The 11437-nt window shown below is 32.5% G+C and overlaps 1 protein-coding gene across 2 annotated transcripts in view; it reads right to left on the bottom strand.

Moving 5' to 3' along the window:
- Window positions 1-3848: 3848 nt before the first annotated feature.
- The window catches only part of FANCB (FA complementation group B), a 32517-nt gene continuing 24928 nt past the window's right edge, over window positions 3849-11437 (bottom strand). The window contains exons 7-9 of one of the 2 annotated variants that reach the window (XM_074299958.1): window positions 10248-10687; window positions 9902-10139; window positions 3849-4305 (exon numbers count right to left, since the gene is read on the bottom strand). In XM_074299958.1, coding sequence (XP_074156059.1) covers window positions 3879-4305; window positions 9902-10139; window positions 10248-10687 — 1105 coding nt within the window. In that variant the 3' untranslated portion in view covers window positions 3849-3878. Of the gene's footprint in view, window positions 4306-7183; window positions 7320-9901; window positions 10140-10247; window positions 10688-11437 lie in introns of those variants that run through there. The other variant, XM_074299959.1, reaches the window with a different exon arrangement.

The following is an 11437-nucleotide window of genomic DNA, read 5'->3' as shown; positions in this document are numbered from 1 at the left end:
ATTTATTTCAGTGCACCTAAATCTTTGACATAGGATGGAAGGAAGGCTGTAGCAGCTGGGGAAATCAGAAGAGGGTTAATGTTAGAAAGTGGTGATTGAGCTGAAACTTGAAGAAAACAGGTGATTCTAAGAGGTGGGGGTGAGGATGTTATATATTCTAGGCATGACAACTTGGGATTTCATCCTCAAGCTGAGTTGAAAGGCTTCTGACAAATGGCAAACTAATTGACTTTATCTAGCTTGCCCCAAACTATTCTTCATAATCATCCACTTTCAGATGTCTTGGAATATTTTGTCATCAACTCTACTCGACTATTTATCTCAACTCCTAAGACTCCTTGCTATAGGAACTGAATCAAATACAACTCCAACAATAAAAACTACTGCAAGGCCAAAGGGCTACTCTCCTCTCCCTCTTCTAAAGACTCAGTATTGTCTTGTCCAAATAGGTTTGTTCTGAGAGAACTTGACCACTTAAAACAAACTTATATTAAGAAAGGTTTATTTTATTTTATCTTTTTTTTTTTTTTTTTTTTTTGCTGAGGCAATTGGGGTTAAGTGACTTGCCCTGAGTCAAATAGCTAGGAAGTGTATCTGAGACCAGATTTGAACTTGAGATCTCCTGATTTCAGGGCTCTCTCCGCTGCACCATCTTGCTGCCCCGTAAAGATTGATTGATTAGACAGGCACTACTAATAACTTAGATCTTCCTTTACAAAGATCCTAAGGATGTTTTCACATTAATTAAAAATAATCTATAAATAGGATTCTCTTCTCTTTCAGGGGATGTTTTTCTTCTTTCCTTTAAAATATAATGAAATACTTCCTAGCTGTGTGACTCTGGGCAAGTCATTTAACCCCAATTGCCAGAGCAAAAAAAAAAAAAAAAAAAAAAGGAATTATAACATGGGGTATTGTCACATCTTATGTCAAATTCATTTCACAACTCTTTATCAAAGTCTATTTAAGAACTGAATAGGTGTAAATTGTATGCTGATAGCTAGAACGCCAGGTAATTAATATTGCCACATAAACACCTTACCAGTAGCATATAATGCACAGAGAATTGTGCTAAGTCTTGGGATAAGTACAAGATACAAGTTTAAGTCCCTGTCCTAGAGTTTAATTAAGATGAAAAATGCAAATGCAAACTATTTCATGTAATATATGATAACTGATTTATATATATATATATATATATGAAATAAAGTGTTATGTGAAGCAGATATCAACATTAGGAAAATCTTTATAGAGGTTTGGGGAAGAAGGGGTAGGGAGGCAGGATTCCTAGAGTAAAACTCACTATTCTTGTTTGTCCTTTGTTCTCAAAGAGGAACATTACATCAGGGAGGTGATGCCATAACATGCAAGAGAATTGGATTTAGGGACAAGTCAAATCATTTGCCTGAATAAATTTTCAAACAGACATGTCCTTAGAAGCAAAAACTCAAAATGAGTTTAGTTCTTCAGCTTTTCAATTAATACCCAGTGACCTTTACAAAAGTACACTAGACACAAAATTTACCCAGAAACAAGCTTTCACCATAAAAAGAAAATACTAGAAGTATAAAAAAAAAAGTTAGAAAGGTTTTTAAATGTACTAGTATCAAATTTCTATAGTATATGTTGTTTTATTGTTATTACCTTTTATCATAATTGTTTTAAGATATTTTAGTAAAACTGGCAGTAAGAAGTTATTTTGAATATTCTATAATCTCAAAATTAATGTGATAAATCTTTTTACTGAGATAAAAATTCTTACATTCTTCAAATTCATGTTTATACCTTTTAGATGCATTTTGAATTTTTTGACTCAAATTTAATCATGCTATGTTCTTCAAAACCATCAAATGGCATGGATGGGGAATTAACATTTATGCAAATAATATTCAAATACATGCCTCTCTTTGCCCTCCCTAGTTGTCATCTTTGTTGTATAAATCAAATTTTAACCTAAGTAGGCCAGACTCCCCTTGTTTCAAACCCCCAAATCAGTTTAGTGACATATTTCAATGCCATTTTGGATCTGTTCTTCAGTGTAAAATGACACTTTCTTTCAATTCAATGTTACTTTTAACTATTTATGCCATTTGTAGTATAATGCTATCATTTTTCACCCTTCATAAAATTCAGGAACATTTTCCTATTTTTGTTACTAAGATATGTGTTAATAAAGTAGTTGTTTACCAAATGAATTACTATTACATTCTTTTGAAAGGCTAATTTCATTCATTTATAAGCCATTTGCGACGTATTCAAATTTAGAGATTTGATTAAATATTTCTCCTCTCTGTAATTTCTTTATTCTTTTTCTAATTCTCTAGTCTCCTCAAATTTAAACATTGAATACATGATACTTTAATTCACACAGTTCATATATTTCATTTGAACTGCTGGCGGATGTGATTTATATTCTAACTCATTGTTCTCTTTCAATATACATTCTAATATCACATTGTGCAGTTCCCAGATTTTCCCTAATTTCTCTAAACCATCTTCCTTTTTATTTATGGAAAAATAGATTTATATAGTTTTTAATTCACTACAGATTCTTACAAAAACATGTCACAGTCATATGTAATGACAGTCATAAAGCATCTATCAAGAAACTAAAGAAGGAACTTATTTATCGAAGAGCAGGAGTCCCTATGTTCCTCAGTATTCTGCATTTTGTTTTGTACGTGGTACATGCTCAAAACCTTTTTTTTTTTTTAAGCTGCTAAACCATGGATCATAAATAAATTCTTCTAGAGCTTACAGAAAAAAATAGCATTCCAGAATTCCAATATAGCTTTCAGTCCCTCTGGTCTCTTTTAACCATTAGTTAACAACTGTTTCTCTCAAAAATAATTATGAGACATTCCTGTAACTTGTTTTGTGTAATTTCCTCTTCCTTCTTTCCCTATCTCTTATTCCTCTGGATGCCATTTTTTTTTTCCACCACAGAAGAATGGATCACAGGATAATACATTTAGAGTTGGAAGAGATCTTATATGTCACTTAATTCAGACTCATCCTACAGATGAGAAAACTGAAATCCAATGTGGTTAAGTGAGACTAAGGTATGACTAAAATCAAAGAGCTATTAAACATGGGCAAAACTTGAATATGCATCTTTCTGATTTCAAATTTTGCACTTTATTCACTAATTTACAATACTACACTATCAAATTTTTGTTTCTTGCAATGTTTTCCTTCATTGCTTTTTTGAAATAACTTTTCGCTCAATGAGATTTTCAAAGTGAAATTTTGAATTTCAAATGGAATTATACAAAATCTCAAGGAATTCAATATACTTCAAGCTATTTCAGTTGTATTTCTATATTGTCCTACCAAGAGTTATTTTAATTCTAGATGATTTAAAGATATTTTAAATCAATAAGAATTAAGATTTGTATGGGTAAACCATTTAAAATAATATACATCTGAAGAATATGACATTAAACTTCTGAAAATGACATTTCAATGATGCATTCCAGTTGACGTTAAATTAACAAGACTTCAGTTATAAAGTTCTTTTTTAGTCACTTTGCTAATTAGATTATATTCTATAAACACATATATCACATTCCATGCAAACCTGAAACTTAAAAGAGTTTCTTAATCTTTTCAGTCACTCCCTACAAAGAATTAGTTTTCAGGAAATCTGAAGTGGGGCAATAGTGAAGGTTAGATGTCATAGTTATCAAAATTAAATTTAAAACAAACATTAACATCATGTGATTTTTGATAAGCTATTTTTTTTGTGTAATACTAAATATAAGGGAATCAAAAAATTAGGACTTTTTTATTTTTCCAAAGGGATCAGCCCCCTCATGATGTAAAACAAAAATAAAACACAAATTATTGGCAAGTTAAACATTTTATGTATATAACATTTAATTATTCAATTTCTGAGCAGCTAAGTCTGATTCCAGCTGAACCTCTGCTACTTTCAAAGTAATTTCTCTGTAAATAGCACTGCTCAGTGTTAGATTCATGCCCCACGTGATTTGTTCCTTTTCTTGTTGAAGCTGTTCTCTGATCCACTGAACTGTTTCCTCTGTGCCCGTGGAGGTAACCTTTGGCATGCTGCTGCTGTTAGTGTTTTTCTTGACTGTTTCACACCTTTGTGCCAAGTTGCTTTCAATTTCAGATATGGCTGAAGAAAAAGAATTCTTAAGAGTAATGATTTCCTTCTCTAAAAATAGAGCCAACTGGTTAGTAAGGAATTCCTTGCTTCCTAATTTTAGTTGCTTTATCACACAGTTCAAAGGGAGAACTTGGGTGAGATTATGAAGGCACTGGAACAAAGTTGTTTGATTCCTGGAATAAAGAAAAAATATTTTATAAAAATCATGAAGCTGAGTTTCTTGTACAACGTCTTTAACACATTACAAATTTTCAATTAGTAATTTATAATCAATAATGAATAGAATTAACATCATATACTTGAGGTAGGCTGCTAATAAGACAAATAAGACCCACAGAGATAAAATCCAATTGAATTTTGCTATTGATTATCTAACAAATGACTTCCTAAACTCTGAATCAGGTAAAGTTAAGTAATTTACCTTTCCAGTTATATGTAAATGCTTTCTGATATAAGCTATAAATTCATAAAATCTGGAAGAAAAAAATTCACATCTTTGGAAAGTATTTTGTTTATAGATTTGCTCCTCTCCCATTTTATTCTGTATCATATTTGTTTGTATAAATGTCTTTTAAAAATACTTAAATAAGCATCTTACTTTTTAAAAAGTTCATCTATTAATCTCTAAAAATTGGAAATGTTTTCCTCTTTCGGCTTCACTAATTTCATCAATTTCCTTTCCCCATCTGACTATGTGTTAGCATTAATGTACACTTACAAAACAAAAGCACATTCAGAACTTAGAATATAGAGTTCATTCTTCCTTCTTTTTAAAGTGCAACAGTACCTACTCTTTCAATAGATATAAATTGTAATAACTTTGGTGTTTATTATATATCTTGGTTTAATATTCAATTTTCTGTTCTAGAAATGGTTTAAAAGAATTTAAAGTTGAAAAATAACTGACAAATTCTGCTAAGTATTTCACTAAAAATGTGGTGGATGTGCTTGTACATATAAGTAAATTAAAGAATTAGGAACAACAAGGAATAAACATAATTTTCATTCCTGGTAAATTTATCAGGCCATTTCACCATGACATGATGCTGTCTATTCAATATTAAACAGATATTCTGTTTAGTAAAACATGTTTTTAGGAACTCATGTTAGTAGCAGGTAATCATAAGCAAATATACATATACATGAATGTATGTTTCAATATTCAAGTAGACAAGGGTCAGGAATTCTGGTTTATTTTTTTCCCATGTAGTCATTATTCTGGTCTTTTTGTGAGTATCAAGAATATATAAGAATTGACATAAACACAAATTTAAAATCAATCTTTCAATTGACTGGGATAAAAGATTATCACCCTTTTTATTTAAAAATGAAAAATACCATTTCCCCCAACAGTGGATGAGATAGGAAGAAGACAAGTTTAATTTCTTCTTACTTGTTTCCTTTAAAGTTTTGTTTTCAAATAATGACTTTTTTTCCTACATAATATTTATGTTCAAATATATTCCTATCTTCCATTCTTTATCTAGTCATCTTTTTCTAGAAACAAAAGGTTTACAAAAGAAAAAATAATTTAAAAAGACAACCAGTACACATACAATGTCAATCTATGTAGTATTACAAATATTTACAGTACCTAACTTAGAGCCAAGTTTAATTTTTAAGCATCCTATTACAAAGGAAGAATATTTCTTCATCAATAGCAACTTTCTTAAAATTAAGGAACTTTCTTCTATCAATAATCACAGGCCCATCAACTTCTAGTGGGACAAATGGTGGGTAAGAAGCACTCTTATCCTGTCTCTGATCCTTTCCTTAAGCAAAATAATTGTAGCCAAGCAATGTTAATGTTTTATGTTATCTCCTTTCTGGGTTGGTTCCCCTTCAACCTCTCATTATTTTTAAGTCTTCTTTGTTGGATCTTCCTCCAGGTCACTTTCACGAACAATTGCTACTCTCCATATCTCCACTAAGCACTAAAAGTCTAACAGAGATCTGGAACAGGATGTCTCACAGACAACTCAAACAACACATAAAAACCTGAACTCGTTATCTTTCCCCACAAACTCTTCCTTTTTTTTCTAATTTCCCTATTAATAATCAAGTATATCACCAATAGTGTCTTAGTCACCCAGGCTTAAAACCTCATGTCATCTTTGAGTCCTCCTCATTGATATCTAACTAATGTTTATCAATTGATTGATTAATCCCCATAAACCTAATATATTGTTAACTTTTGTGTCTACCTTCAGAACATCTTTCATATACGTTATATGGGCTCCTCACCTCATGCCTGAACTACTGCAGTAGACTGCTGGCTGCTGTCCCTTTCTCAGGTCTCTTTCCACTATAATCCATTTCTTATTCATCAGCCAAAGTTATCTTCCTAACGTACAGAAATAACCATGTCATCCTCTCTATTCAATAAATTCCAGTAGCTCCCTGTTGGCTACAAAATCAAATAGGAAACCCACTGTTTGGATTTTAAAGCTCTTCATAACCTAACCCTTTCCTACCTTTTCTAGTCTCTATAATTTACTCTGCTCCCAATCATAGTGATTTAGAACATTTGTTCCATATGACTATAGATAGCTTTGGTTTCTTCTGAAGACCATCAATTCATATCCTTTGACTATATATCAACTGGGGAATGACTTGTATTTTTATAAATTTTACTTCATTCTCTATATATTTGAAAAATGAGGTTTTTATGAGATAATTGTTGCAAGATTTCCCCCCTAGTTTTCTGATTTTCTTATAATTTCCATTGCATTGGTTTTGTTTGTGCAAAAACTTTTCAATTTATATAATCAAAGAGGATTCTGGGAAGAGACAGGATAGGCTGGTAAATTTCAAGCTCTCAAATTTCCCCCCAAAACAGAACAAATTTATGCCTGGTAAAAAACTAAGACGACTTGGGGATAGAACATAGATACTCTAGATATAACCCAAAAAGATCCCCCCCCCAAAAAAAGACCCCTAGGTTGAAGATTAAGGATTATGAAGTGCAAAAACCTCCAGGTTAGCTTCACAGAAACACCAAGTGGAAAACCCTGGGGCTACCTGGGCTTAGCTGGAGGCTCAACAGAACCACAGAAATTTGTACTTCCCTGATAGCTGAGGAGTCCAGGGAACACTGAGGGAATCAGAGTTGCAGCCCTGGGTGAGGAACCAGTACAGCCAGAGAGTGCAGAAGCAGTTGGGGAGAGACCCTGATGGTTGGGGTCACCTGCAAGAAGGGGGAGTTTTTGGTTTGGGGTTTCAGGTCAGAAGGGAGAACAGAAGTGAAGCCAGAGGCACCATCTTCCCATCTCCCATGCAGAGGTGATTATACTAATACTACTCATTTAAAAAAATAAATAAATAAACTGGCTAAGAAGAAAAAACCCAACCACAGAAACTTAATATAGGAACAGGGAAGACCAGGGTTCATCTTCAGAAGTCACAGAAATAAAAGAAGCTTCTTCTATCCCAAAGAATAATGTTAAATTGCTCCCTGCCCAAAGAGAAATTATAGAACTCAAAAAAGAACTTAAAAATCAAATGAGAGACAATGAGGAAAAAACTTTTTAAAAAATCCAAGTAAAACAAAAAGATTGTGGGGGAAAAAAAAGTTAACCAATTAGAAAGAAACATTGGAGCAGCGTTAAGGTAATTATAGTAATTATATTATATAATTGAGGTATAGAAGAACAGATACAGAGGCATTAGAGGTAGGAGGGCTTGCAATTCTGAAAGCCTACTCACTTTGGGAATGGGTTAAATAGGCAAAGCTACAGATATACCAGGAAGGGTATAGTATCTTTCAAAATCTGTAAAGAAATAACGGGGAAAGGATGGGTGAAGGAAGAACCAAAGGGTGGGGGAAGAAGACAAGGGAATAATCCATGGGTTGAGGGAAGTTTGAGTAAATACTAAGGCAAGTTAAGGAGTAGAATTAAAGCAAAGCGTTAGCAGAGATAAGAAATATGTGTGTGTGAGAGTATGTGTGTGTGTGTGTGTGTGTGTGTGTGTGTGTGTGTGTGTGTGTGTGTGTGTGTGTGTGTGTGTGTGTATACATGGGGGAGATGAGGGAGAAAGGTATGCATATGTGTATGTATTTATCTACATATGTATATATAAATATATCCTTGCTCAACCATAGCCTGTTTGGAGGAGGTGAGGGAGATGAAAGGGGAAAAAAAAGGATAAAGTAAAAAATGTGTACAGCACAGAACAAAAGAACAACCTACAAAGAAGTAAAGAAAAGACGGACACTTATGAATATAATTTCTTCCATTATTATATATCATTTCTTGAACCAGTAATTTGGTTTTTTTTGTTTGTTTTTGTTTTTTGCTGGGGCAATTGAGGTTAAGTGACTTGTCCAGCTAAGACACTAGGAAGTGTTGTGTCTGAGGCCAGATTTGAACTCAGGTCCTCATGACTTCAGGGCTGGTGCTCTGAGCCACTTAGCTGTCTCAAACTAGTAATCTGTTGTTACATATTTTGAATTTTCTCTGATGTTCTGCTGGGTACATGACAATGTTCTGTTTTATTTTGTATTCCTTTTCTGTTTCTTTTTTTTTCAATAGAAGAAAAAAAAATTAAATATATAATTGAAATTATCTATTTTATATTTTGTAATAATCTCCATTATTTTCTTTGGTCCTAAATTCTTTCCTTACCCATAGATCTGACAAAGAATTATTCTATACTCTCCTAATTTGCTTATGGTTTTATTTTTTATGTGTAAATCATGTATCCATTTTGATCTCATCTTGGTACCTGGAAAGATTTGCATGAACTGATGTAAAGCAAGTAAGCAGAACCAGGAGAACACAGAACATAGTAATAGCAACTGTTCGATGAAGAATTGTGAATGATCTAACTAAAACAATCCCAAAGGACTAATGATAAAGCATATTATCCACATCCAGAGAAAGAATTAATATTATTGGAATACATACTGAAGCATGATATTTTTCATTTTTCTTTCATTCTTTCTTTTATTCAAATCTCCTACAAAATGACTAATATGGAATTTTTTACATGATTGCACATGAATAACCTATATCTGACTGCTTACCACCTAAGTGAAGGAGGGAGGGAAGGATAGAATTTGGAATGAAAAACTTAACAATTGTTTTAACATGAATTGGGGGAAACTTATACATACATACACACACACATAAGCATACACACCTATATATGTGTATGTGTGTGTATATATATACATAAATATATATATATATACACACATATAAACACATACAAAAATATATACATGTACACACATACACAGACATATTTTACATCCCTCCATGTACTTAGTGATCTAGTGATACTAGCCAACTAAGCCTTTTTATTGGCTTTCCCCCATATCTGGAGTTTTCCCTTCTAACTTTCACAGGCCTAGCCTTCCTTCTCAGTTCAAATCCCACTTCTTCTAAGAGGCCTTTCTTGGTTCCTTCCTGCTACTCCCCCTAAAGTTAGAGTCTTCCCTCAAAGATTATCTTTCATTTACATTGAATGTGTCTTTTACATACATAATTGTTCACCTGAAGTGTCCCCACCAAGAATGTAAGCCATCTGGGGGCAAGGAATTGTGTTTCTGTTTTTGTTTTACATATACTTAGGCTTCATAGCTCTTGATAACACATGTTGTAAGTGCTTAATAAATGCCTGTTCACTGACTAACAGTAGTTGCAAAGATCGAACATATGTAAAGTCTTTCGTATACCTTAAAGTACGACATAAATATTATTTATTGTTTTCTATTTTATAAATAACACTCAAAGCATGTAAATGTCAAGCTTTATATTAATTTACCTGCAATATATGGTTAAAATTCCTTCAAAGGGCGTTTTTTGTTTCCAGTTGAAGATTGTCCCATGCAAAGCCCCTAGAATTGTACAAAGGAAGTTATCTGGAAATTCTTTGATTGTTTCACATCCCATGTGTTCAAAAAGCCAGGTTTTCACTGAAGTCAATGTATAATCAGGTGATGTTATTTGGAAACAAAATTTGTGAAATACTGCAAGAAGTGCAAAGAGATCTTCAATAGGTTCTATAAGAAAAAAAAAAAAAGGCATGAACTAATAATCTAAATTATTAAGCTTTTAAAATGTTCAGTCACCTAGAAAGATTATGAAACATGTCCTAATAAAAAAATTACCTTTAAAAGATTTGCTTTTCTCTGGTAAGATTACTGAATGTTTTCCACTGGAAATGTCTTCCATACTTAAAGAAAGTCTCCCACAAGGCACAGTACAGCTCTCTCCAAACTGGCTGTGGGTTTTTTCCCACCTGGCATGTAGCAACACAATACAACAAAAATTATGGAATGCCAAAAGTGGTGAAAGTGCTGTAACAGCTGTAAATACCTGGATGCACTCAGACTCTGATGACTGTTTATGAAAATTGTTTTTTCTTTCTTCATTATGAAGGATCAATTTAATTCTTTTTGCTCCTGATTCAGTTTCACATGGAGATGACAATGTGGTAGGAAAAGACACCTTATCCAACTTGATCATACTGTTTTTACATTGAATAAGTGGAGGGTTGGAAGTATAGGCTTGATCCATTAACAATGATAAAGTTACATCTTTTAGAAATCTGTAAAAATCATAAAGATTTGTTGTAATCCAAGCTCTTTTTATTTTAGAAAAAGCAAATAAAAATAATGGAGAATTAGGCAAAGATGTATTCTGACGTTCTGGGGCTGTAGATTTTTTTTTTTTTTCTCTTTTCTTTTACTGAGAAGTGTTACTGTAAAGTATGTTAACAAGTAAATAAAATAGAAATACTAATCAAAACACTAATCATGCCTTATCCTATTTTCCCTATTTTTGTTGAAAGCTCACCCAGTTTCACAATTTCAGTCATCCTTCAATTTTCATCATCCTTAGTCCTATCCTTTTTATATACAATTATCTATCAAATCTTGTCAATTTAATCTCAACAAGTCCTTTCCCTTTTCTCTACTTACATAATTACCACCCTATTTTGGGCTCTTGCTTGGACTACTAAAATTATTTCATTAGTCTCCTTGACTGAAGTCTCAATTCTTCCTATTCCACATCCATACTTTCACACAATTGTCAAAATAAAGTTTCTTTTAAAAAACAGATCTAACTGTGTCACCGCTAAATAAACTTTGGTGACAGTTTATTACCTTAATACAAATTCTTATTTGGTATTTATAGTTCTTCATAACCTAGCTCCAACTTACTCTTTGACTTTATTATACATTAGTCTCCTCCATGTATTCTGTGACATAAACTGGCTAACTTGTTTTTTTTTCTCTTGAGTACATTTATTCTTATCATAGAATGCATAGCTAAATTAACATTACATAATAAAAAT

The sequence above is a fragment of the Sminthopsis crassicaudata genome, chromosome 3 (assembly GCF_048593235.1).
Source record: "Sminthopsis crassicaudata isolate SCR6 chromosome 3, ASM4859323v1, whole genome shotgun sequence".
Classification (NCBI taxonomy): Eukaryota; Metazoa; Chordata; class Mammalia; order Dasyuromorphia; family Dasyuridae; genus Sminthopsis; species Sminthopsis crassicaudata.
Note: the sequence above shows the minus strand (reverse complement) of the source record. Positions and strands in the feature narration are given on the sequence as shown.